General features: G+C 42.0%; 2 protein-coding genes and 1 long non-coding RNA gene across 10 annotated transcripts in view; 2 read left to right on the top strand and 1 right to left on the bottom strand.

Moving 5' to 3' along the window:
- Positions 1-21,612, bottom strand: part of LOC114561358 (epidermal growth factor receptor substrate 15-like 1) — a 72,440-nt gene that overhangs the window by 29,929 nt on the left and 20,899 nt on the right. For 6 of the 7 annotated variants that reach the window (XM_028587355.1, XM_028587357.1, XM_028587356.1 and 3 more), the window contains exons 10-17: positions 21,455-21,612; positions 16,833-16,989; positions 15,225-15,287; positions 13,312-13,397; positions 8,171-8,243; positions 7,198-7,359; positions 4,629-4,826; positions 2,551-2,730 (exon numbers count right to left, since the gene is read on the bottom strand). In XM_028587355.1, the coding sequence (XP_028443156.1) occupies positions 2,551-2,730; positions 4,629-4,826; positions 7,198-7,359; positions 8,171-8,243; positions 13,312-13,397; positions 15,225-15,287; positions 16,833-16,989; positions 21,455-21,612 (1,077 nt within the window). The remainder of the gene's footprint in view (positions 1-2,550; positions 2,731-4,628; positions 4,827-7,197; positions 7,360-8,170; positions 8,244-13,311; positions 13,398-15,224; positions 15,288-16,832; positions 16,990-21,454) is intronic. The other variant, XM_028587353.1, reaches the window with a different exon arrangement.
- Positions 11,075-12,770, top strand: LOC114561361 (uncharacterized). The gene is made up of 3 exons (XR_003693344.1): positions 11,075-11,159; positions 11,777-11,903; positions 12,370-12,770. It is a non-coding gene; the product is annotated as an uncharacterized LOC114561361 (long non-coding RNA).
- Positions 18,304-20,823, top strand: LOC114561360 (ribosyldihydronicotinamide dehydrogenase [quinone]). Of its 2 annotated transcripts, none has more exons than XM_028587360.1 (6): positions 18,304-18,414; positions 18,559-18,725; positions 18,819-18,950; positions 19,609-19,722; positions 19,806-19,907; positions 20,473-20,823. In XM_028587360.1, the coding sequence occupies exons 1-6, from the start codon at positions 18,411-18,413 to the stop codon at positions 20,767-20,769; spliced, it is 816 nt and encodes a 271-aa protein (XP_028443161.1). In that variant the 5' UTR covers positions 18,304-18,410; the 3' UTR covers positions 20,770-20,823. The 2 variants fall into 2 exon arrangements, with proteins under 2 accessions (XP_028443161.1, XP_028443162.1); XM_028587361.1 differs by having other exon boundaries at positions 18,308-18,414; positions 18,562-18,725.

Here is a 21,612-nt window from a genome sequence, read left to right as displayed (position 1 = left end):
GTCTGTATTTCTCAGTATGGCTATCTTCAGAAGATTGTAGCGTCCGCTGACTTTCCCACGCAGAAACTCAAGTGAAGATAAGTCCATCATGTTTTTTTAATCCTCTGTGTCCTCCTTGGCTACTAGCAACTGTGTGGACGAGGGGTGGGGATGCGTGCGCGGTCATGGAAGGCTTGTATCGTGTGGATGCGCTGACAGTTTTGTTGTCATTACTTCAAAATTCCTCATGGGGCAACAGGAACTTGGCACTATAGCTTTAACCTGTATTTCATGGGTTTTCATTTTTTACCATAAAACTTCTTATATTTTCACCACATCTATGTAGGTCTATCTTTGTGAAGCACTTTGGTGCAAACTTGTTTGCCTTTAAAGTGCTACGTAAATGAAATAAACTTGAAACAATTACAAGCTGACCAAAGTTGTAATAAACCACAACTAGCCTTTAATCATTTTCCACTTAGCCAGAAGTGCAGAAATCTACCCCAAGAGCTCTTTTAAAAGAATATCTAGGGAGAGGAAAGCCTGCCCTAATTACAGCACAGACACATACCACCCCATCCCCCCCATGATTGAATTTCACTTTAAAAAAACAGGAGCAATTTTCTTTTCTTTTTTGCAGTTTGCCTTTCTTTGTATGCACTCTGCTACTCTGACTCCTTGTGAAGAGGAAGTTCGTGTCTGGACTGCAACATTCCTCTGTGTGTGCGCGTGTGTGTGTGTGTGTGTGTGTGTGTGTGTGTGTGCGTGCTTGCGTAGGTGCGTGCGTGCATGCTCTACGTTGTTATGGTAAATTAGAACATCTGCACTGTTGTTCATAGGAAGCCCTGAGTCCGATCCCATCGTTGATCCCAAGAGCTGTTTGCCAGGAGTGAGAGGGGACTGAGCCAAGGTAATTATGTTATTATGAGTGAAGTGCAGTCTTCAGGGAACACAACGGAGAGTCAGGGAGAAAATTAATAACCAAGGTTCGAGCAAAAGACGGTTCAAATGACAGAAATGACAGCTAAGAATTTGGCATGCTGCAGTTTGCAGACTGCTGCTGATCTCTTGTCTAGATGAAAATAGGCCTGGGCAAAGGGGAGAGGGAGAGGGGATAACCAAACTACGAGTGGAATAATTGTAGTAATAAAAGCTGCAATTAAAAGCTTGTTTTTATCTTTTGAAATAAAAAGTTTGACAGACTACTTCTTGTATTGAAAACAAAATTAAGCTTCCGGCAGTGATGAGTACTCGAGTACTGAAGCCTGTACTATGAAGCAAGATTTGGCATTAACGAGCTAATTTAAGGTTCAACCCGGGATTTTCTGTACCACGACGGTGGATTAGATGTTACTGGGTTCAATCGCCGTGGTAATTTATGCTGAACACCTAACCTGGTTGGGAGCAGGTTAAGTTGGAGATCAGAGATCAACCGGTGTAAAAGCACCGCCTACTGACCAATCAATACTCGATTGATAACGGCGTCACCGTTCTTATAGAAGATCAGGCGCGGTGATAAAAAAGTTAAAAGTGTAATTATTATATTATGGTCAGATCTTGGTCCTGACTGACGGGGAATTGATATTGATAAGCATTGTGATTTACGCATCTACAGCGTCAACTATTTTTTTTTGCCAGCTTTCCTCCTGTTTTAGGAAGCAGCGACTGTATTGCGTTTTGCCTGCAAAACCGTGTTTGTTTCTGCCTACTTTAACGTGTAACAGGCAATGATGGAGTACTGGACTCGAGTCGCTATTCTCTAGACTCGTGACCCGGCTCGAGCTCAGGTAATAGTGACTTGAATCGGACTCAACTTGGACTATTCTTTGGGGACTTGGACTTGAACACTGGGGACTCAAGACTACAATCGGACACGACAGTTCGTGATTCGGCTACAACACTGGCTGCCAGTTTCAGACACCTTTGCGATGTCCAATTTTTGGGGGCTGTGTAACTATTTCTGTAACTTTCCGAAAAACGACAATCCAACATTTACAAACGATCATTGGGTTCATCATTCTTGACACAACTATTTCTATCACTTTCACGTGTACAACTGAGTGCAACACTATGAACGTCTTGCAGGAGAGACTGTCATACCCCCATATTTGAATGATTCTCTATGGCCTTCCCCCCACTGAAAGGTGCACATAGCCCACTCCTGTTGTAGGGTGGACAAAAACAGGTCATTGCGCCGACGCTGATAACGTCTGGTGAATTTTGTAGCAAATATCTCAAAAAAGTGAAATCAATTGTTTATACTTTTTTATTTAAAGAAGGTCAAATCCACACAACAGCTTAATGCCACGGAAAAATACTGCAATAATGCAAATAAGGCACAAAATGTTCCTCAGGTGTGAGACAGTGCAGACTTTACCTTCTTTGAACATTCACTTTTTTGTCCTGCACCAGCAACTACATGGATGTGCACAACATCTTTTTTGAACTAGATACTTTTTTATTTCTAATACCTGCATTCTAGCCTGTTGAAAGCACATCAGTTAGAGGCCCTTTTGTTTAGAATTTAAACGTGTTATCAGGTAAAAACAGAGTTCTAATCGAGATCCTGACCTGTGCTGCTCTCACCATGGCTGGGAATCCTCCGTTCTCTCGGTCACTGAAGCCCTCACTCATATCGGCGAGGTTGGTCATACTGCCTCCGTGGGTTCCGTTCAAGGTGCTGTTGTACTGCTCAATGCTTTTAGACACTTCCTGTTGGCTGTCCTGAATCTGGGACAACTTACTGCGAGCCTGCAGGACACACACACACACACACACACACACACACACACACACACACACACACACACACACACACACACACACACACACACACACACACACACACACACACACACACACACACACACAACAGTTCAGTGACAACAGGAAGTATGGATACTACGCTGTATGGTGTTCTTGCTTCAGAAAGCTCTGCATGTCTGTCTTGATTTGGGCAGCTTACTTCTGAAACACTTGCTGGAGTTGAACGCACTAAAAACACACACTCACAAAACTGACAAGCCTTCTGACAATAGCAGGTGTAACAGTGTCCAACAGCAGTGTTTACAGTAGGCCTGTAGCGATGCGTTGACGTCAAATATTTGCGTCGACGCTTCGCAACAGCTCGCCACACACACGTGGGAGACCAAAACATTGCAGAATGGAGAACGAAACAGCAACCTTCTCACATAATTCCCAACAAAGCCCTGCAAAAATCCCCAATAAAAGAAAAAGTCCTAAAAGACAGCTCGCCCTAAATCATGGAAAGTATGGGAATACTTCAAATTTAGTCCCAAACGTAAAAGGTGTCGTTATTTGCGCTCTTTGCCAAATGGAGTTGGCATACCACACCATCACAACAGCAATGTGGGAGCATCTGAAACGGAGGCACCCCATTGTCACTCGTGAAGGAGACAATAACAAGTAGTACTAACGTTGGCTAAATTAATTTTATGTTTGCGTAGTGTGTTGTGTAGCTTGAGCTCTGCGCACTTCGGTGGTGCTAGCTAACTATCTTAGCTCTCCGTTCAGTTTGTTCGTGCTAGGTTAGTAGCTAACGTTAACGTTAGCTAGCTACTGGCGCCTAGACAGCTGTGTTTAGCTAACGTTAGTTCATCTAATGTTGGCTTGAATGGTAGCTAGCTTACGGCTGCAGAACACAACTATCTATAGTAGCTAACGTTAGCTAACGTGAACGTTAGCTACTAACCTAGCACGAACACACAAAGAGCTAGGATGCGTTTGTTAGCCTAGCACCACCAAAGAGAACAGCTGCTAGATCTAGCTAACAGTAGCAAGCAGATTGCAGTAGCTTTGTACAGGAGAGATTTATGTTGGGACTGTAAAACTGAAAACAGGAATTTTATATTGTGTTAAACACTCTCAGGAATGTCTATACTGTGCACTTTAGTTGTCTGAACTCCTGAACACCCCTGGGCAGCAGACCATACGTGGGATTTTTATGAATGATGAAATGGTTTAGGGGGACTGTCATTAAAATCAACATGACTGTTCCTAGAAGCAATAAGACTGGATATTATTACAGTTGAGCATAAGGAAATAATCAACTGCTGAGCCTCCTCAACACTCTGCCTTGAAGTCGACGTTGGGGGCTTAAAACACCATCGAGCGTATAAACTTCATTCATATGCTTGTTACATTCAGAAGAATATAATCTTATCAGGGCTCAGCATGATGCAGTGTTACACCCCCTGCTTTTGGGTGGGGGGGCCCCCCACCCAAAAGCAGTCAACATCTGGGATGCTAAAGAGAGAGACTGGAGACTGCATCATGCATCACGTTTTGTGTATCTTGTGTCAAGCTGTGTATATACGATACAGGTGGTTAAGTTGTATAGGAGAAATGAGTGGCTGGTAAGAAACAGGTGACACACCACTGCAGCCAAAGTTAAATAACACACACACACACACACACCTAATTGTTGTGTTCCAGTTCCTCTAGTAGTACAGGGGGACCAAAAATTGACATCAGTGATATAAAGTACATTATACAGTGCAATGATGCCCCCTGTTGACACTTTTCAGACACACACACACACACACACACACACACACACACACCCACCCACACACACACACACACACACCCCCACACACACACACACACACAAGAGCCCTGTTTCCTACCTGGTTGATCTCATCCTGCGTGGCCTTCAGAGACTTGATGATGGTCTCCAGTTGGATCTTGCCTGCAGCCAGGCTCTGCTCCAGCTGGTTCTCCTCCTGCTGCAGCCGGCCCAGGTCAGCCTTTGCCCGGCTCAGCTCCTCCTCCTGGCTTTGCAAGTCTGACTCCTGGGAGTGGATCTGACTCTGGAGACTCGAGATCTTGAGGCAGAAGAGAATGAAATTGAAACCAAGTCATTGTCAAGTGACAATGGCCCTTGAAATCCATTCTGCATTTCTGAAACCAAAGGCTGCCAACACACAATTAAAGGTCCCATCGAACTATAAATCGAGGAAACTCATGCATGTGCGTTTGTGTGTTTACCGCACGTGCAGTACAGCAGCGTGGGCGGGGAGTTGCTATATCCTTGGACAGATGATTGCTCCATGTTCACGGCTGCTTTACGACCCTCTGCAGAGCAGCGGGGGCAGGTTCAAAAAAGGTGACTAGCGACAAATCTTGCGACTTATGTAAAAGAGAGAGGCCAGTATTGTCCAAAGAGAGCGAGGTCTTTCTCTCTTGCGACCGCCACTATCACCTCCTGTCACTGATTGAGGAGCAGCAGCGGGGCTACGGCCGCGTCATGTGGTGGGCATGTATTGTAGAACTGCAGATAGGGTCTGTGTGCTGTGCAGGAGGGAAAGTAAGAAAGACATTCTATTGCTGCTAACTTTCTCTCTGTGTGATCATTTTACAAGTAAATAAAGCAAAACTTACAGCACAGCTGTTGTTTGTAACTGCCTTTGGTGATTTTGTCAGATGATTTCACACAATCCACAGAGAAATGCACACAGAACGTATTCAGAAACTGCGCCTTTAAACAAACTGTCAGGACTTCCGTACAGTTGTGAAGTCAAACTATACTTTATATAGGTAGAAAGTGCCACTACTGTGTAGTTACAGTTATTTCCCGGCTGCAATGACGGTGCAGAGACTCCAAGGGCCCTATTTTAACGATCTGAAACGCAAGTATCAAACGCAAAACGCAAGTAGCTTTGTGGGCGGATCTCGGGCGCTGTTGCTATTATACCGGTGGGATAAATTACTCTTGTGCCCGACGCAAATCTAAAATGGGTTGGTCTGAAGTAGCTAGGTGTGGTTTGGGCGTAACGTGAAAATAACCAATCAGAGCGTCATCTCACATTCCCTTTAAGAGCAGGCACGCTTGTTCCATGGCGGAATGCTATTATGACGGCGGATTTGCCTGGCGCATGCCAGCGGGAGCTGTCCGGGATGCGGCAAAGTAATAAATGCCCGTCTTGGCCGGGTGGCGATGTTGCTGCGGCCTCTCAGGCGCATCTCCTCAAGTCTGGAGAGGATTGCTGCAGCCATGGAGCGTGGGCCTCCAAACGCACCACTTGCACCTGTTGTGCCCCTTCCTCCTCCCCCCACCCGCTACACCAGGAGCGCATTGCGCATTACTCCCAGACCAGATTCCGCCGGAGTGTCCAATCCTACCGTAGTTCAACATCACGTCTCCTTAAGTCCTCTAATATTTCCTCATTTATGTCCTCGACACATCCATGATTCATGGAAATGTTGTGTAAAACACAACAAGCCACAAAGAATGCTGCGACTTTTTGAGGACTGTACTGTAAAGTGCTTCCTGACCTATCCAAACACCTGAAGCGCATTTTCAGTAATATTTTTCTTTGTAATTATGTATGGTTTGCAAAAATGGGAACTGCTGCGTCCCTGTAGATGAGAGAAGTGTATGCGCGTTGTGCACACGCTACATTATGGCCAAGCATGCGCCCCTAAAATAGCATCTGAATAACGCGCTACTGACTTTAGACTAGCGCCACTGACTTTAGACCAGGTTTTTCCTGGTCTGTGGCAGAATTGTTTTCTGAAACTGCAAAATAGCACCATGGAACGTTTGCGCTGGAACACGCCACCTCTTTTTGCTGAACCGCCCCCGGGAGCGCAAATTCATTCCCTAATTTACCGACGTGCGTCTGTGGAGGGAAAAGTCCGCTGTGCATTGTGTGAAAAATAGGAATGATACATGCGTCGGTGTACAAAGGCAATTGTGCTGAGTGCAAGATAGGGCCCCAAGAGTGCAGATGTGGAAGACCCGGAAAAACACTGACCAATCAGAGCAGACTGGGCTTTGGCGGGAGGGGGGCTTAAAGAGACTGGAAAATGGAGCGTTTCAGACAAAAGTTGGAGACAGGTACAGTATATTCAGACAGACAGTATGAGAAAAAATAATGTGTCTTTTTGGACATTAAAGCAAGTAAACATGTTCAAGTAGAAAAACTCAAAATACAGACATTTTGCTTTCTTCCTTTTGGCGTCTTTTAAGTTGCCTGTTGGCAATTCTGGCATTCAGCTTAACAGTAAAACAAACCCCTATTTGAAAAGCACCAACATTGAAGTTAACACATTATCAATTTAATAAATTACTTTTCATTACTAATGATTCTGTGGCCACTGTAGCAAAGCTATTGCAATGCGTCACAAGGGGCGGAAACTTCTGCCTCGTTTTCAGTTCCTCCCACATCCCCCAGTTCTTCCTCGCCTCCTCACCATCTGAGACTCTTCCTGGCACTTCATCCTGACTTCGTTCAGCATGTCCTCTAATTTATGTTTCTGCTGGTCCATCTCCTCCAGGCGCTCCTGGGCATCTTGTTTCTGAGCCTCTAGTTCTTGCAGGCTGGCCGTCTCTATGTCGAGGTCATTCTGCATCTCCTGAGGGAACATGAATCAAAAACAACCGATGGGTGCCAATCAAGCATCATGTGCCAAAGTCAGGTGTACACCACATAAAAATAAAAAACAAGTGGTCAGATAAAACCAAGCTGTTTATCACACTACATACACACTGCACACAATGGCCCTGTATAGAAACACTGTTGTGTTTGTATATGCTGGGCAACGAGAGACCATTATGGTTTCAATATTTCTTTGAAAATAAAATGGTGATTGACTTCAGTGTAGTCTTGCATTGCAAGACCCTCCTCCACAGCGCCGCGGAGGAAGGTCTGGCTAGTCCACACAGCATTCCGGGATGGGAGGGAAACATGCTCTGGTTTATTGGCATTTCTTTAAACCAATCACAATCGTCTTGGGCGGTGCTAAGCACCGCACGGAGCCCCGGTGCCGCTGCAAAATAGTCCTGGGAAGGAACTTGTTTTGGTGGAACATGTGGAATGTACATGTGTACGTTCAAAGGTTGTTTTAGTCGTGCAACAGAAAACTCAGATTGGACAGATAGTCTGGCTAGCTGTCTGGATTTACCCTGCAGAGATCTGAGGAGCGGTTAACCATAGTCCTCCCACCGGAGTTTAAAATTCCATCACAAAGAAAGCGAAAGGTAACGGACATCCGGCCGAAAAGAAGGACATATGGCGAAATTTTCGGCGGCAACGGAGCAATCATGGAAGTGGAAGGTCGTGGATATAGACTAACTTAATTGTAATGATTTAATTGAAATAAGAGCAATCCACATTATCCAAAGCTATGAATTCATGCTGCAACTAATTGACCAAGTTGATCTCACCTGCACCTCAGCACTCTTGTGTCTGATAGCCTCCTCTGTCTCCCTGATGTCCTGCTCCAGAGTGTACTTCTCCCTGACACATACACAGACAAAAAAAACATACGCACACAAGGGCGCACACAAACACAAACAAGCATAATTATAACAGAAACAGAATCAAATAACTACCAACCCCCTGCTGTGTACACACATCAACATGTCAGAGTAACAAGACACTGGACTGGGATTCCATCCAATCCACAATGTCAGAGATAAAATAAAAACTGACAGTGCAGCTGCTGGCGACTGTGTGTGTGTGTGTGTGTGTGTGTGTGTGTGTGTGTCCTTATAAAGGAAAGAGTGTGCCTTTTTAAATTATTAACCTTTAAGTGTGCGGTCAAAATCATGATAAAACCATATACAGTATGTGTATATTTGTATACACTGTGAGTCCCACAAGGTAACAAAATACTGATTCTTTATGCTATGACAACAATATATTATGATGTGCTAACAATTTGATCAAATGGCACTTAGTCTGAATCCACACATTTATTCTGTGGGCTCAGCTTGGTGTCCCTTAAAATACACAGCATTTGATTTCTTCTGAGGGCCATCCTCTGTTATGCTGTAGCGCAGAACAATATTTGTTTTTGATATGAGTGAGGTGAACTAAGATCCCATCCTCCCTCCATTCTGACGTGGCTGTGTGCAACGGTCACACTGTACACGTTAAAGCTTAGTTTTGGGGTGTCCGACCGAATCCTAGTTTCATAATGTCTGAAGTTTGTTTTGAAACAATTAGTGAGGTGCCCAAATGACTATTGAAACAGGTTACGCTTGCAGTAATCATTGGTATTATTGCCATTAAAAGATGCACTTTCAATGTAAGTGATGAGGGACAAAATCCACAGTCCTTCTGTGCAAACATATAGGGATGCACCGATTGTGAAATTCTGGGCCCATACTGATAGCCGATGCGGATCATGTTTTTGTTGTTAAAAAAAAAGAATAAAGAAGTCTTTATTATGAAAAATTATGAACTGTTCTCTATTTAAATGAGCACAAATTGAATCAATTCAAACAATACAAATTTACAAAACAACCTTAAATGTTATCCTTCTCATATATCCTATATAACGTTTCTTTAGAAAAAAGAACTGCTTCAAAAGCTTTTTTAGCTGCTATACAACTACCTACGCAATGAGAAGAATTATTCAGTACTTAAATAGCCCCACAAAGACGTTCTTTTTGTAAAACCTAAATTAAATGTAGTTCAACGTAAAGCAATTAGAAAAGTAGGGCTAGCTTTTTCATAAGGAATACAACGTTGATACAAAATTGATACAAAACAGATAAACACTGGCCACTGCCATAGGTAAATGTCATCTAATCTACCGATATGCCGATGGCAGTCAACAAGGCGAATTTTGGCCGATGTATCATCACTACATCACTACAAAAATACAGTCCACAGTTAACCTGAAGTAAATGAGACTCCAGCTGTTTTTGTTAGACAAATCAAGAGGGTACTGTACCTCCAAAGGTACAGTCTTTATAGTACAAATATTCCCCATTGCTAGATATCTACCTGACTTTTTAATGTACAGTATCTATACAATAACGATTATAGACATTGTCCCACAACACTTACAATAAAATTGATTTGGAACTGATCTCTTCAGTGCCAGTATGAAAAGGAGGAATGATTACAGCAAGCAACATTTGTGCCATTGTTAATATGGGCACAAGAGAGACTTGGAAAATTGTAAACCGATCCTTTACCAAACTCTGCATCTTGACTTCAGACAATAAAATTAAGCAAATCTGTACATATAAGAAACCTACTGATAAGCACTATGCATGAGAAGTAGTAGGCAGAACCACTGCTCACTCTGGGTGTCACAGTAGATTGGACAGAATTCCAGTCCATAGATGTACAGTGGCTGGTGTGTTTACCTGAGAGTATTCCACTGGGTAAAGGCAAGAGTGCTGACGCAGCATGGAGAGTAAGTGGTGAACAAACAAAAAGTTGATAAAATACACACATCATAAGAAGTGGGCGGTTGGCTGGGTGGATCGATGGATGGATGGATAGATAGATGGAAGAAAGCAGCGGGATGAGCCAAAGCCAAGATGAGTAGTAAAGCTCATCCACGTTTGATAGCATGTTAACGTTTGATTTCCTTTTCAAGTGTGCATTTTATCACAAAAAATAAATAAATGGTTGGACCATAGGTACCCCTTGAGGGTTGTTTCCCCCCACCCCCCTAAAAATATCATTAAAACCACGCTGTGTATATTGTACATAATATATACTTCAAATAATTGTAGTAGTAAAAGTAGTAAAACAATACAATGGAAAACATATTTTAAGTTTAGAAACATTTTTAGTCCCCCCTCCCTTGCCTCACAGTGGTTTGGTCCACTGCTTGGTTTTCTCCCTCTACGTTAACGGTACGCAGAACTTAATGCTGCCTTCCAGGCAACCTGTAACCGTGTTTTCAGAACCTTCTACCCGTGAAAGTGCCCTGGAACAGCAGTCAAACCTGTAACGTACTTCCCGTGAACTCGTACCAGATCGTTGTACTCCCAGTTACAGTTTTTGACGTCACACCCACACATAAACAACAAAGTCGACCCCTGTTGACGCTGTACAGATGCCAGTGATTAATGGTGATACATAGAAATAAATAGACATAAATAGGCAACGTAAACTAATTCCGCACATTGTAATCAAAACAATGCACGTACGATCTTGTACTACTACAGGTTATGTTTATTAAATGAAGCCCAAAATATGTCACCGAATAGAAATTGCTAGTATCAGCTAGCGCTAGCTAACGTCAACGTTAGGTAGCCGCTAGCTAACGCTAGGATTTGTCGTGACTTTACATGGAACGCTACCAAGTCGCGAGTCGTGACTTGAAGTCGTAACTTACGGGCTAAAAATGGTGTCTGGAACACAGCATAGGTCGGTTGAGGCTCGGCGAGAGAACGAGTTGCGTCAGTAAGTAGGCTGTTTTATTCACTTTAAACATCGGATGAAGTGATTATTTTACTCTAATACAGGTAATGCTGAGTCATTAATAAATTAGTCATGACAAAACAAATTTAAATGTATTTTTCCACGACTCCGCTATGTTAGCAGGTATAACGTTACCTAGCTTGTTTGGTAGCTTAATGGATAATTAGCTAACTTGCTATCTCCATCCACCGTGCTTTCATGCTACACAATGCTTTAAGAAAATGAGCCAAACACACTCATCTGGCAAGAGCGCTGTGCTTTTCTACGCTGTGACAAGAGTGTCAGTTACATTTAACTTATTTAGTGGCCAGCCGGGTGGCTAGTTAGTTAGCTTGCTTGCTAGAAGGCTTAGTTCTCAGTTCAGCATCATCTGTATTAGAGAAAAGAATCCCTTCATCCAATGTTTCAAGTGAATAAAACAGCCTTGCCAGCCTACTTACTGGAGTTCCACAACTATGCATATCCTAACCAAGTACAATTTTGGCTGTATTATATGTGTCCCCTTCAATAATTGCTCTTAAGAAATGTTATGTTATATTAATATTATTATTATCATTATTATTATTATTATTATGTTTATTGTCCCCCTCATCTGTTAGATGAAATTTACGCCCATGGCCGAAGTGTTTAGCCTAGTCCCACTCTACTGTGCTGTGATTGGCTAGTTCTACTGTAGTATGCTCTATTGACGTTCTGTTTCAACATCGGACTACATCGCAAGAGGGGGTGAGTCCTATTGCATCGGTAGCTGCTGCATATGTATATTTTATTGTATTGAATCATTGGAAATGCATCGAGATGGGTATCACAATGGCCTCACGCCGGAGATGCCCGTCCTTAATGTGTTCATAAGAGGAACACCAATAGACTTCACAAACATGGAGGCCTGTGGTTGACCTTAGGATTCTTATGTTGGCATGATAAGCCACTACTAAGAGTAGTACTTTAAAAAAATAGGGTTAACGTAGTTAAAACAATTGTGCTGTGATAGTTTTTCTGAAAACAGTGACCTGTGCTTATAATATTTCAACTTGTCATCATGTTTCTACAAAAAATACACAGATGTGTGCCTGCCTTGTAGTTTTAGTTGTCACTGTTGGTGGTCGGATGATCAAATGCTTTTTAATGTGGTGAAATCAGTTTCCTTGTTTAAAGAATATTAATTAATTATCCTATGCTATTTCTTTTGTAGTTTTGAAAAGACATGGCCAAGAAGATTCCGAGTGTAATACACCAGGATCATACTAGTCAAGGCATGATGCAGTCGGAGTCTTATTATCAATATAGAAAGTGATAATAATGATGACAATGGATGAGAGAGGGAGCTCATGTTAGAGGTTAACTGAGATGTGAGGGTGTGTTGGCTGCCTACGTACAAGTGACAGGTTTGGCAAAACTCCAAGAGCTTTGACACAGACTATCACCGAGTGCATTCGTCATCAGGAATTCAAAGTTTGCATCTCTGAAATGACGAGGCCATAACTACTTGTGAAGAACATTTGCAAATGGCTACAAACGCTTGCTGTTGTTGTTACTGCATTATGTTTTGGCTGAAAAAGACGTGCTACGAAATAAAAGCTTTACTGAACGATATACTGGTACAAGTGTGTGTTTGTTGTGATGTAACCATCCATTCACTTTCTACGCCGATTTGAAAATTCTGTTTAGCGATTGACCAATACTGGTTTTGAAACCGATATTTGGAACCGATATTACATTTACAGTGAAAATGAAAATTAAAAGTCAAAATTAAGATTTTGATGTTACAAACTCCAACACAAAACATTGTTTAAATGCTTTAAGCAATTATGTAATAAATAAGAAACTTTCAACATAATCCCCAGTAACAGAGAGTCAGATAGTGTTGTGGGCGGGACGTTAAGTCAGACTCAGTGGTGAGTGAAACCGAAGCAGAGGGACACACACAGAGCTGTAGCCGAGGGAAAGTAGACCACTTTTTAATTCATTAACTTCTATCGGTTATCAGGCAAATAAAATGCTGATACAGATAATCTGCAAACTGCCAAAAAACGGCCTGGTAATCTGTCTATCCCTAATTCTGTTAAAGTGAAAGCGGTTCCCGCGGTCGGTGCGGTCATGTTGTTTAGGCGGTACCAGTGATATTGTTTGTTACCTCTGCAACTGGGCTATCTCCTGGCTGATGTCATCCAACTCCTTGATCCCAGTGAACTCCCCCGAACCCACTGAACTTGAGCTGTCCTGTAGAAAGACACAAAAAAAAAAAAATGAGGTTGGCAAACATTAACTTCATTTGTTGAAGTGAAGTGGGATTTATGAAATGGTACCACCATGGTAGACCAGGCCAAAAGGAAGGAGACGGAGGAAAAAAAAGAGGATAGGAGAGAAACCAGTGCTCGATAAGAGGAGCAGCAGCTGGGTCAATCACCAACATGTGGGGGGGGGGGAGTGTCACCACCGCTGACAAACTGCCAAGAAGAGGAAAGATTCAGGATTTGCAAAAACAACAAATATTGACTAATATTCAACCCTCTGAGAACATTCAAAACATTTTCATGAAGGTGGTATTCAACAAAGTTCAAATATACTGTCCGCTAGTATTTGTTTGTGACGCTAGCCCGACAGTGTGGAGACAGTTTTTTTTTTTTTTTTTTTTAAACAAAAGAAAGTAGAACTGGGGTTCTCAAAATGTATTGCTCATGGTCTGCATCTGATTTTGTATTTAGGCTCAGAGGTCCAAAACAATTGGCACTAACGAAATTCACAATAACTTTTAAGCCCCTGACCGTTTGCAAAAAAGGCAGTCGGAGTGATCAGTCGGCTCCCTGAGGTCCAAAAAGGTTTTCTCGGATTGTTGAAGACTCAAGTGCACGTATTTTAGGCGTCCTTCCTCAAGAAAATGTGACGTTTTTCAATTGAAAAACTTAACGTCACAAATGATTTTGTGTCTCTTTGTTGGATATTGTTTGTAGTCGTGTTGTGTCTCTTTTTGGTCATATTTGTTTTCTTTGTTTTAGGGGTCTGTGGTCATTTGATGTCTCTTTGTAGTGGGTTTGTGTCCCTCTGAGGTAGTTTTGGTCATTTTGTTGCATTATTATCACCATATCTGTGTCTAAAACGTTGCTAGAGCAGATAAATAAATAACACTCAAAAAGCTTAAAGACTAAACTTGCTAACGAAGTCCAACTACAACCAGTAGATCTGAGAAAAGTCTTTCAGCTACATTAATTTGGCTTAGGTGCTGCCCAAAACGGATCGGGTGCTGCACCTAAACCCTATAATGGCAGGGGAAACCCCGTACTGTATATTCAACGTCGCTAACAATTTATGATCAATAGAAAATGGCGATGATGCAAGATACGGGTGTTCGGATTGACTTACAGTTCGGTCCGGACGCAGACCTTAGTCCCAACTTTGAGAAGCCCAGCCTTAGAAGCTATTCTTTTATTATACAGGAGTACTGTTGCACTTATCTGAAGAACACAGGATGCTCTTGATTTGACTGATTGAACTTTAGGCTAATTAATTCCAGAGCCATAAACAACTGCTATCATAACTTCAAAAGAATCTTGATTGCCAACTAACAGCGATCTTGAATCTTTTCTTGATCAGCAGACAGTTGACAGGGTGAGACAATGTCACTGCACTGTAGGAATGAAGAGAAAGGTCTTGCAAATGCTTTCCAGTAATCAGCCAGAATGGCTAGCCACTGAAAGCATTTATAGGTCAATACACTGTAGGTCCATGTTACCTACCCACAACTTCAACATTATAGCCTGAGAGAGGAGGAAGAGCAGTCAAAGAGTTAATAAGAGAAACAGTGATAACAGTTATATCAGTGAAACTTTGATATAACTGATTTACCTCTCCTAAAGTGTTTCATTTACATGTCTATGTGGGTTACATTTTCAAGTTGTCTTCCACCAAATAAGCTAGTTTTGGAAACAGGAAACTGGTATTGCTCAAGAAGCAGGATGTCTAGCAGACAAATATGTACACCTTTATGCTCAAATGTGCAAAGAGCAGGAGAAATATAAGAGGAGAAGAGAAGGAGAAGTATTGACTCACCCGTCTCATCTCGGACAGAGCAGCCATCTCTGATCCCACTGGGGTCATGTATCCTGACAAACTCTGCAGCCATAGAGAAATGTCTTAGTTTTACTGACAATGATGATCAAAAAGAGCAACAGCTATAACTCATCCCATGTCAAAATAAAAATTAGAGCCCAACCGATATATCAGCGGGCCAATATTATCAGCCGATATTAGGTATTAGGCAGTATCGGCATTTATAATGGCCGATTTGTATTGAAACTTCAGTAATATCTGCTGCCTTACGTACGCCACCGGAGCAGCTTTGACCGTCAGCGGCACCGGAGCCTTCAAGATTGTCCATAGGCTCAGGGATTAAAGAAAAAAAAAATATTCACACTTAAAAAAAATCTTTTCAGTGGACGCCCTGGTAGCTCATTTGGTGTACTAAGGCTCGGTCCTTACCGCAGTGGCCCGGGTTCATTTGTATAAGCAGTGTTTCCCACAGGACTTTGTGAGACTGTGGTGGGTGTAGTGTAGATATATCATGACCAAACAGGAAACTGCATTTTATCATGTCACTCCACATCATTAGACTGATAGGATTGCCCAAGATGACATCCTCAAATGTCTTGTTTTTTCCACAACTCAAAGATATTCAGTTTACTGTCACAGAGGAGTAAAAAAACTAGAAAACATTCACATTTAAGAAGCTAGAATCAGAGAATTTTTACTGTTTTTCATTAAAAAAATTACTCAAACCGATTAATCGATGATCTAAATAGTTGCCGATTAATCTAATAGTTGAAATTATGCATGCACGCACACACACAATGCACGTACTCACGCATGCACGGCAGCGGGTTACCATGCAAGGTGCTGGCCCAGGTACACTAAGGAGCTGGGGATCGAGCCACCGACCCTAAGATTACTGGACGATCCGCTCTAAGGCCTCCTGCACAATGGCTGCGTGGCGTGAGCGTGGCGTGAGCGTGGCGTGAGCGTGTTGGCTGCGTGGCTTGTCCGTTTATATTTCGGCTCCCATGTTAACAGGTTAGAGCTTGCACACTGTCTGCATGATACGCACGTCTCCCGTGCATGCTAGAAATAGGGCCGACACCTATTTTTCACGCGACACGCAAGGGTGTTGGAAGCGTTTCCAGGCAAAATAGAATATGAAAAGATGTTTATATGTCATTTTGACACAAATACATTTAATAAATGACATTTTGATGTTACAAAAGTATCTAGGTTTTGACATAAATGCAGATATAAATGTAATTTAAAAAAAAGAATTATAAATAATTATCGATTTTCAAATATTGCACCTGTCAATACGGAACAAAATATTCTGTAGCCTATTTTACTGTCAATACTGTCGACGTTGTCAAATCAGTATATATAATTATGTTTAACATGAAGTATACACACCGTTATTTCATTTTATCAATGTGAAACGCCTATTCCTGGTGTGCAAAGACATAGAAAACGCCACGCAGCCGCCACGCAACTGACACGCAACAGAAACGCCACGATTGCGCCACGCAGCCAGTGTGCAGGAGGCCTAACTCTACTAATAGATAGATATACAGATATCTCCCTCAGCTCTAGTAAACATGAGGTGTTTGTGTGTGAGGGACCTACTGGTACCGGAGTGCCTCTCTCAGACGGAGGGATCATGTCGGCAGTCAGGGCCTGTGGAGGGTCCACGCCCTTGCTGACTTTCTGCTGGATGAGATACATGGCCAGGCCAAATTGCTCCCTGGTCAGCTTGCCTATCTGCCTCGTGTCTGCCAGAGCCCTGCAGGGAAGAGCAGACATTCAACACAAACACATTCAGTTCTGACCACACGGTTGAGCAGGACAGGACTACACTATAAGGGTTTGAATTTTTTAATTTTTCAATGAAAATGAGAATAATGATACAAAAATGATCATTCCCTCCAATTTCATGAATGATCTCGCAATCGCAATATCCGTCAAAATAATCGTAATCAGATATTTTCTTTATATTGTGCAGCCCTACTCGTGAGGGAAGGAGTTTCCACTCTCCTCAAGAAATCATTTGACATTCCACAACATTTGCAAAAAAATGTAACATACATACAGACATTTGTGGCTTAAATATGTTGCCCACCAAACCATACACCAAAAGTTTAAGAGTCAACTGTGTTGAATGAATATCCTGGATGAAAGCAATCAAACAAATCGGGGCCACTCTATCTTAACGGAGTTATCTTTGGTCTAACTTCCTACTGTATTTCACTGATTTGCTCCCAGTAACATCGCTAAAGACTGATAGTTCCTTAATGAAGAAAACACCATAGCGTTCCCCAGAGCTGTAGTAGAGAACAACATGGGTTCTCTAATGTACACAAGCCAACATGAACAATACACAAGAACTGAGATAGAAGCAGTGAATCTAGCCATTTTGGTAAAAAGAATAAAAAATAAATCATATGGCGTGGGCTAAACTGCCACTGGTTTGCAAACACATTTCCATTAAGCACTTGATAAGCTTATAGTTGTGTCAGCATGAGTGACATCGGTCATAAAATGACAGTTAAATTTGATCCCTGACCTGTTAAAAGGTGATTTTAAAACGGTAAATACTTCTAATCTAGATCTAATGGTACCACTTTTTAATAAGACACCCTGTTTACTTCATATTTAATATTATACATATTTTATTTTGTTACTGTACTATATATGAAGGTTGTACATTTTACTCTACACTTCCTCTAAGTATATATCTTTTCAGTGGTTCTTGCATTTTGATCTTTTGTTATCTTATTTATTATTTCTAGTATATTTCTTGTATTTCCTGTTTGTGTGTGAGTGAGTGAGTATGTGTGTATGTCCCTGTAAGTTGCTGCAGTAATAGAGTAATGTCCCAGTTTGGGATTAATACAGTCCATCCATCCATCCATCCATCTATCTATTTTTGCTTTTAGTGGTACATAAATTCCCCATCCCATTTAATAATGCTGTCCAGGTTCAGTAAGAGATTTGAAGCTATGTTGATGAGGGGCCTGAGAGATACCAGCTGAATGACTGAAGACCTTGATTGCTGACTGACAGCACCTGTGAGAGTGCTAATGAGCCAGTAGGCTGTGTGTTGAGAGTGGGGTATAAAACAGGCATCAGTAATCAGTTGCTCTTTCCATCAAGACACCAGCTAACTGCAAAGCTCATCATTTACAGTTGCCGGCTTGCTTCAGGATGGGTGAGTTTTTAGCTGGGTTCTCGTATTTGCTGAGGGCTCTTGCGGTATGTGTCTCACCTGCTGATTTAAGCAGTTTACGTTGTACTAGTGTTTGACTTGCAAACGATCTGATCTGATGTGCACTCTTTCTTCTTTTTGGTTCAGCAGCGAAGAAAGTGTTGATCGTGTACGCCCACCAGAGCTCTGGCTCGTTCAACGCTGCAGCTAAAGATGCCGCAGTGGAAGTTTTGGCTGCTCAGGATTGCACAGTAGAAGTATCTGACCTGTATGCCATGAAGTTTAAAGCCACTGCTACTGCCGAGGACATCACCGTGTGTGTGTGTGTGTGTGTACATAAATCTCTCCCCCCGTAAGTTCTGCATGATTGTGGTCTTGAGAGTTTTGGCAAATGTTTCTTCTCTGCAGGAGAAGTTAAGAATGCTGATCACTTCCGTTATGCGGAGGAGACTAAACTGGCATGGGAGGAAGGAAAACTGTGTGCTGACATCACTGAGGAGCAACGTAAACTCACTCAGGCAGACCTCGTTATCTTTCAGGTAGGGGGCTGAGTGATGCTAATGTTTATGATAAGCCCTCTACATAATTCAACTTTAAAGCTGCAAAGATTAACACATTTTTGTCAACTATATTCTTCACTCTATGACTAAATATCTTGAGTTGCAGACAATTTTGAGGCTGTCATCTTGGGCTTTGGAAAAGGCAAATTTTTTTTCTTTTTTAATAGACCACTAATCAATTAAAATGTAACAGTTTTTGTCTACATTGGTCAAAGACCAATGTCTGTATGTCCACATATTTGGCAGAGGGGTTGAGGGGTCTCAATGTTCAATAAAATTATGCACATTTTGGACAATTATCCCGATCTGTCTAAAACTTTGGAAAGCAACACTCAAAGCTTAAACTCAACATAGCAAGTGCTTTAAGTAGTAAGTGCAGCTTTTATATTAAAGCTGGACTTACTATTTGGAGTTTCAACCTTCAAGGCTGAGAGCACTTAATTGGAGTCCCTTTGGATAAAATGGAAGTCTTTTAGAGTTTTTTTTTTTTTTTTTTTTTTTTTTTGTCCCATTCCTTTAGCTTAGATGCTGCCAAAAACTATAAAAAAGGCTTTGTTGCTGAAAGTGACTTGTAATGGTAGGGGAAAATCCTGTCTAAAATGTTGTTGTTGCCCTAACTTTAAGCTCTACTTCTCAGTTCCCCATGTACTGGTTCACTGTTCCTGCTATCGTGAAGGGCTGGTTCGACCGGGTGCTTACACTGGGCTACGCATACACTCTAGAGAAGCGATACAGTCAGGGAATTTTCAAGGTAAGGGATAAACTAAGAGGTTTACATGGCATTACTGGTCTAAAGCCCCCCTTGCTCTTTAAATTTGTTTGCTTTCTGCACAGGACAAGAAAGCCATGCTGTCCTTCACCACTGGGTCTCCTGAGTCAATGTTCAGTGCAAATGGCATTAATGGAGACATGAACGTCACACTGTGGCCACTACAGGTACTACATCAGGATTCGACTCGACCAAGCATTAAATAAACTGTTAACAGACTGTTAGTCGGGATAAACTAAAGTACATTTCTGAGATAATTGCCTAACATCCCTCACCTTCCACTCTGTTTTTTTTTTTTTTTTTTTTTTTTAAAATCCCTTCGCTAAGGGAAAAGACACTAGCAAGTTGCACACTGAAAATGGCAGTTTTGAAGAAACCTGGATTGTGCAATAAGGCAGGCCTGCTTCATTCTTTCTGGAAATTATTTGGAAGATTCACAAATGTTAACTGCATTTACACTGTAACTAGGACTTGTGGACAATTGCACAAGGAGATACACTGGTAAAAGCAAATTGCGTTCAACCATGTATCCAGATAATTTAAATGGGTCACGGTTTCCCAAGACTATCTCGTGAGCAATGTCCCTGCCTCCAGAACTTGGTGCCACCCAAGAATTGTTAAATAGAAATAAACAACTTGACAACCAATTTATTTCTATTGTGGAATGTATGGTGTAGCCAGACTGGCACTGCGAGACTAACCGCTACGTGACTTAATGCCATTCTCTTGCAGAATGGCATCCTGCACTACTGTGGCTTCCAGGTTCTGGCTCCTCAGATCTTCTGGGCTCCGTCTTACGTTCCTTCTGAGGCACGCAGCACCATGCTTGAGGGCTGGTGTAAACGACTGCAAGGCCTCCTGACAGAGAAACCACTTTCCTTCACTCCCTTGGATTGCTTTGATGGAGAGGGTTACCAACTGAAGCCTGAGGTCCATGAGAAACATGCCAGCAAGGAGCATGGACTGACAGTGGGGATCCACCTGGGAAAGGCACTTCCACCCAACAGCCAGATGAAAGCTGGAGTCTGAAGATGGCAGGGTCTTTAAATTGCATGATTTAAAAATAAATGCTGATATACTGACTTGAGTATTTGGTGTAAAATCAAGAGCTGGATTTTTGGGTGCTTGACATATTAATCTCATGAGGTGGCGTATATATGACTGGCCAATTTGTATGCCATTTTGGCATGTTATCAAGACTCATAATCTCTTTAGCATGTTTATCAACACAAATCACTTGCCATTGACTTACATTGCAAGTGAATTTTTGCCATGGCGAATAAAAATATATAAAATTCAGGCTTTCCAAATCTGGGACAAGACACAAGAGAGATACCAGAAGCCAACCAATGGCATTAGATGTTACAGACCCCCCCCCCACACACACACCCTTTACATCAAATAACCCTCATTTACAATATGCTACAATAACTCTTAGTCCAAAGGCACTTTCCCACAAATGGTAAAATTCACCAGCGTTTGGTCAGGCGTTTCAGGCTCTGACAGTAAGGTTTCTGTGGCAACCAGAACAAAAATCCCCTTGACTGAATGCAAAATCTGGAACAAATTTGTCCTTATTGGTTTATAACAGATTTATTCCCAATATAAAAAGCCATTGGTTACAACTTAACTTCTAAATATTAAAGTGGTACCAAGCCAAGAAATAAAACCTGTCAGGTATGAAACATGAGTGTGAGCCTGTTTGAGTCCCTACCATATATGGGCCAGAAGGTTCTGAGAAAGTCCAGACTGCATGAAGATGTCTTTTACTTCATGTCCGCTGACAAAACCGTCCAGATCAGCGTCTGTCTTCAGGAAGATGTCGTCATAGCGACCACGGTCTGACACTGGGACCACCCAGTTCAGTGAATG

This window comes from Perca flavescens, chromosome 9 (assembly GCF_004354835.1).
Source record: "Perca flavescens isolate YP-PL-M2 chromosome 9, PFLA_1.0, whole genome shotgun sequence".
In the NCBI taxonomy this organism is placed as follows: Eukaryota; Metazoa; Chordata; class Actinopteri; order Perciformes; family Percidae; genus Perca; species Perca flavescens.
This window is presented reverse-complemented; position numbering and strand designations above follow the sequence as displayed.

Excerpts from the sequence above, each read along its gene's own strand:
- LOC114561360 (XM_028587360.1), top strand. Across the intron at positions 19,723-19,805 it reads ACAGTCAGGGAATTTTCAAG|GACAAGAAAGCCATGCTGTC; the intron begins GTAAGGGATAAA and ends CTTTCTGCACAG. Across the intron at positions 19,908-20,472 it reads TCACACTGTGGCCACTACAG|AATGGCATCCTGCACTACTG; the intron begins GTACTACATCAG and ends ATTCTCTTGCAG.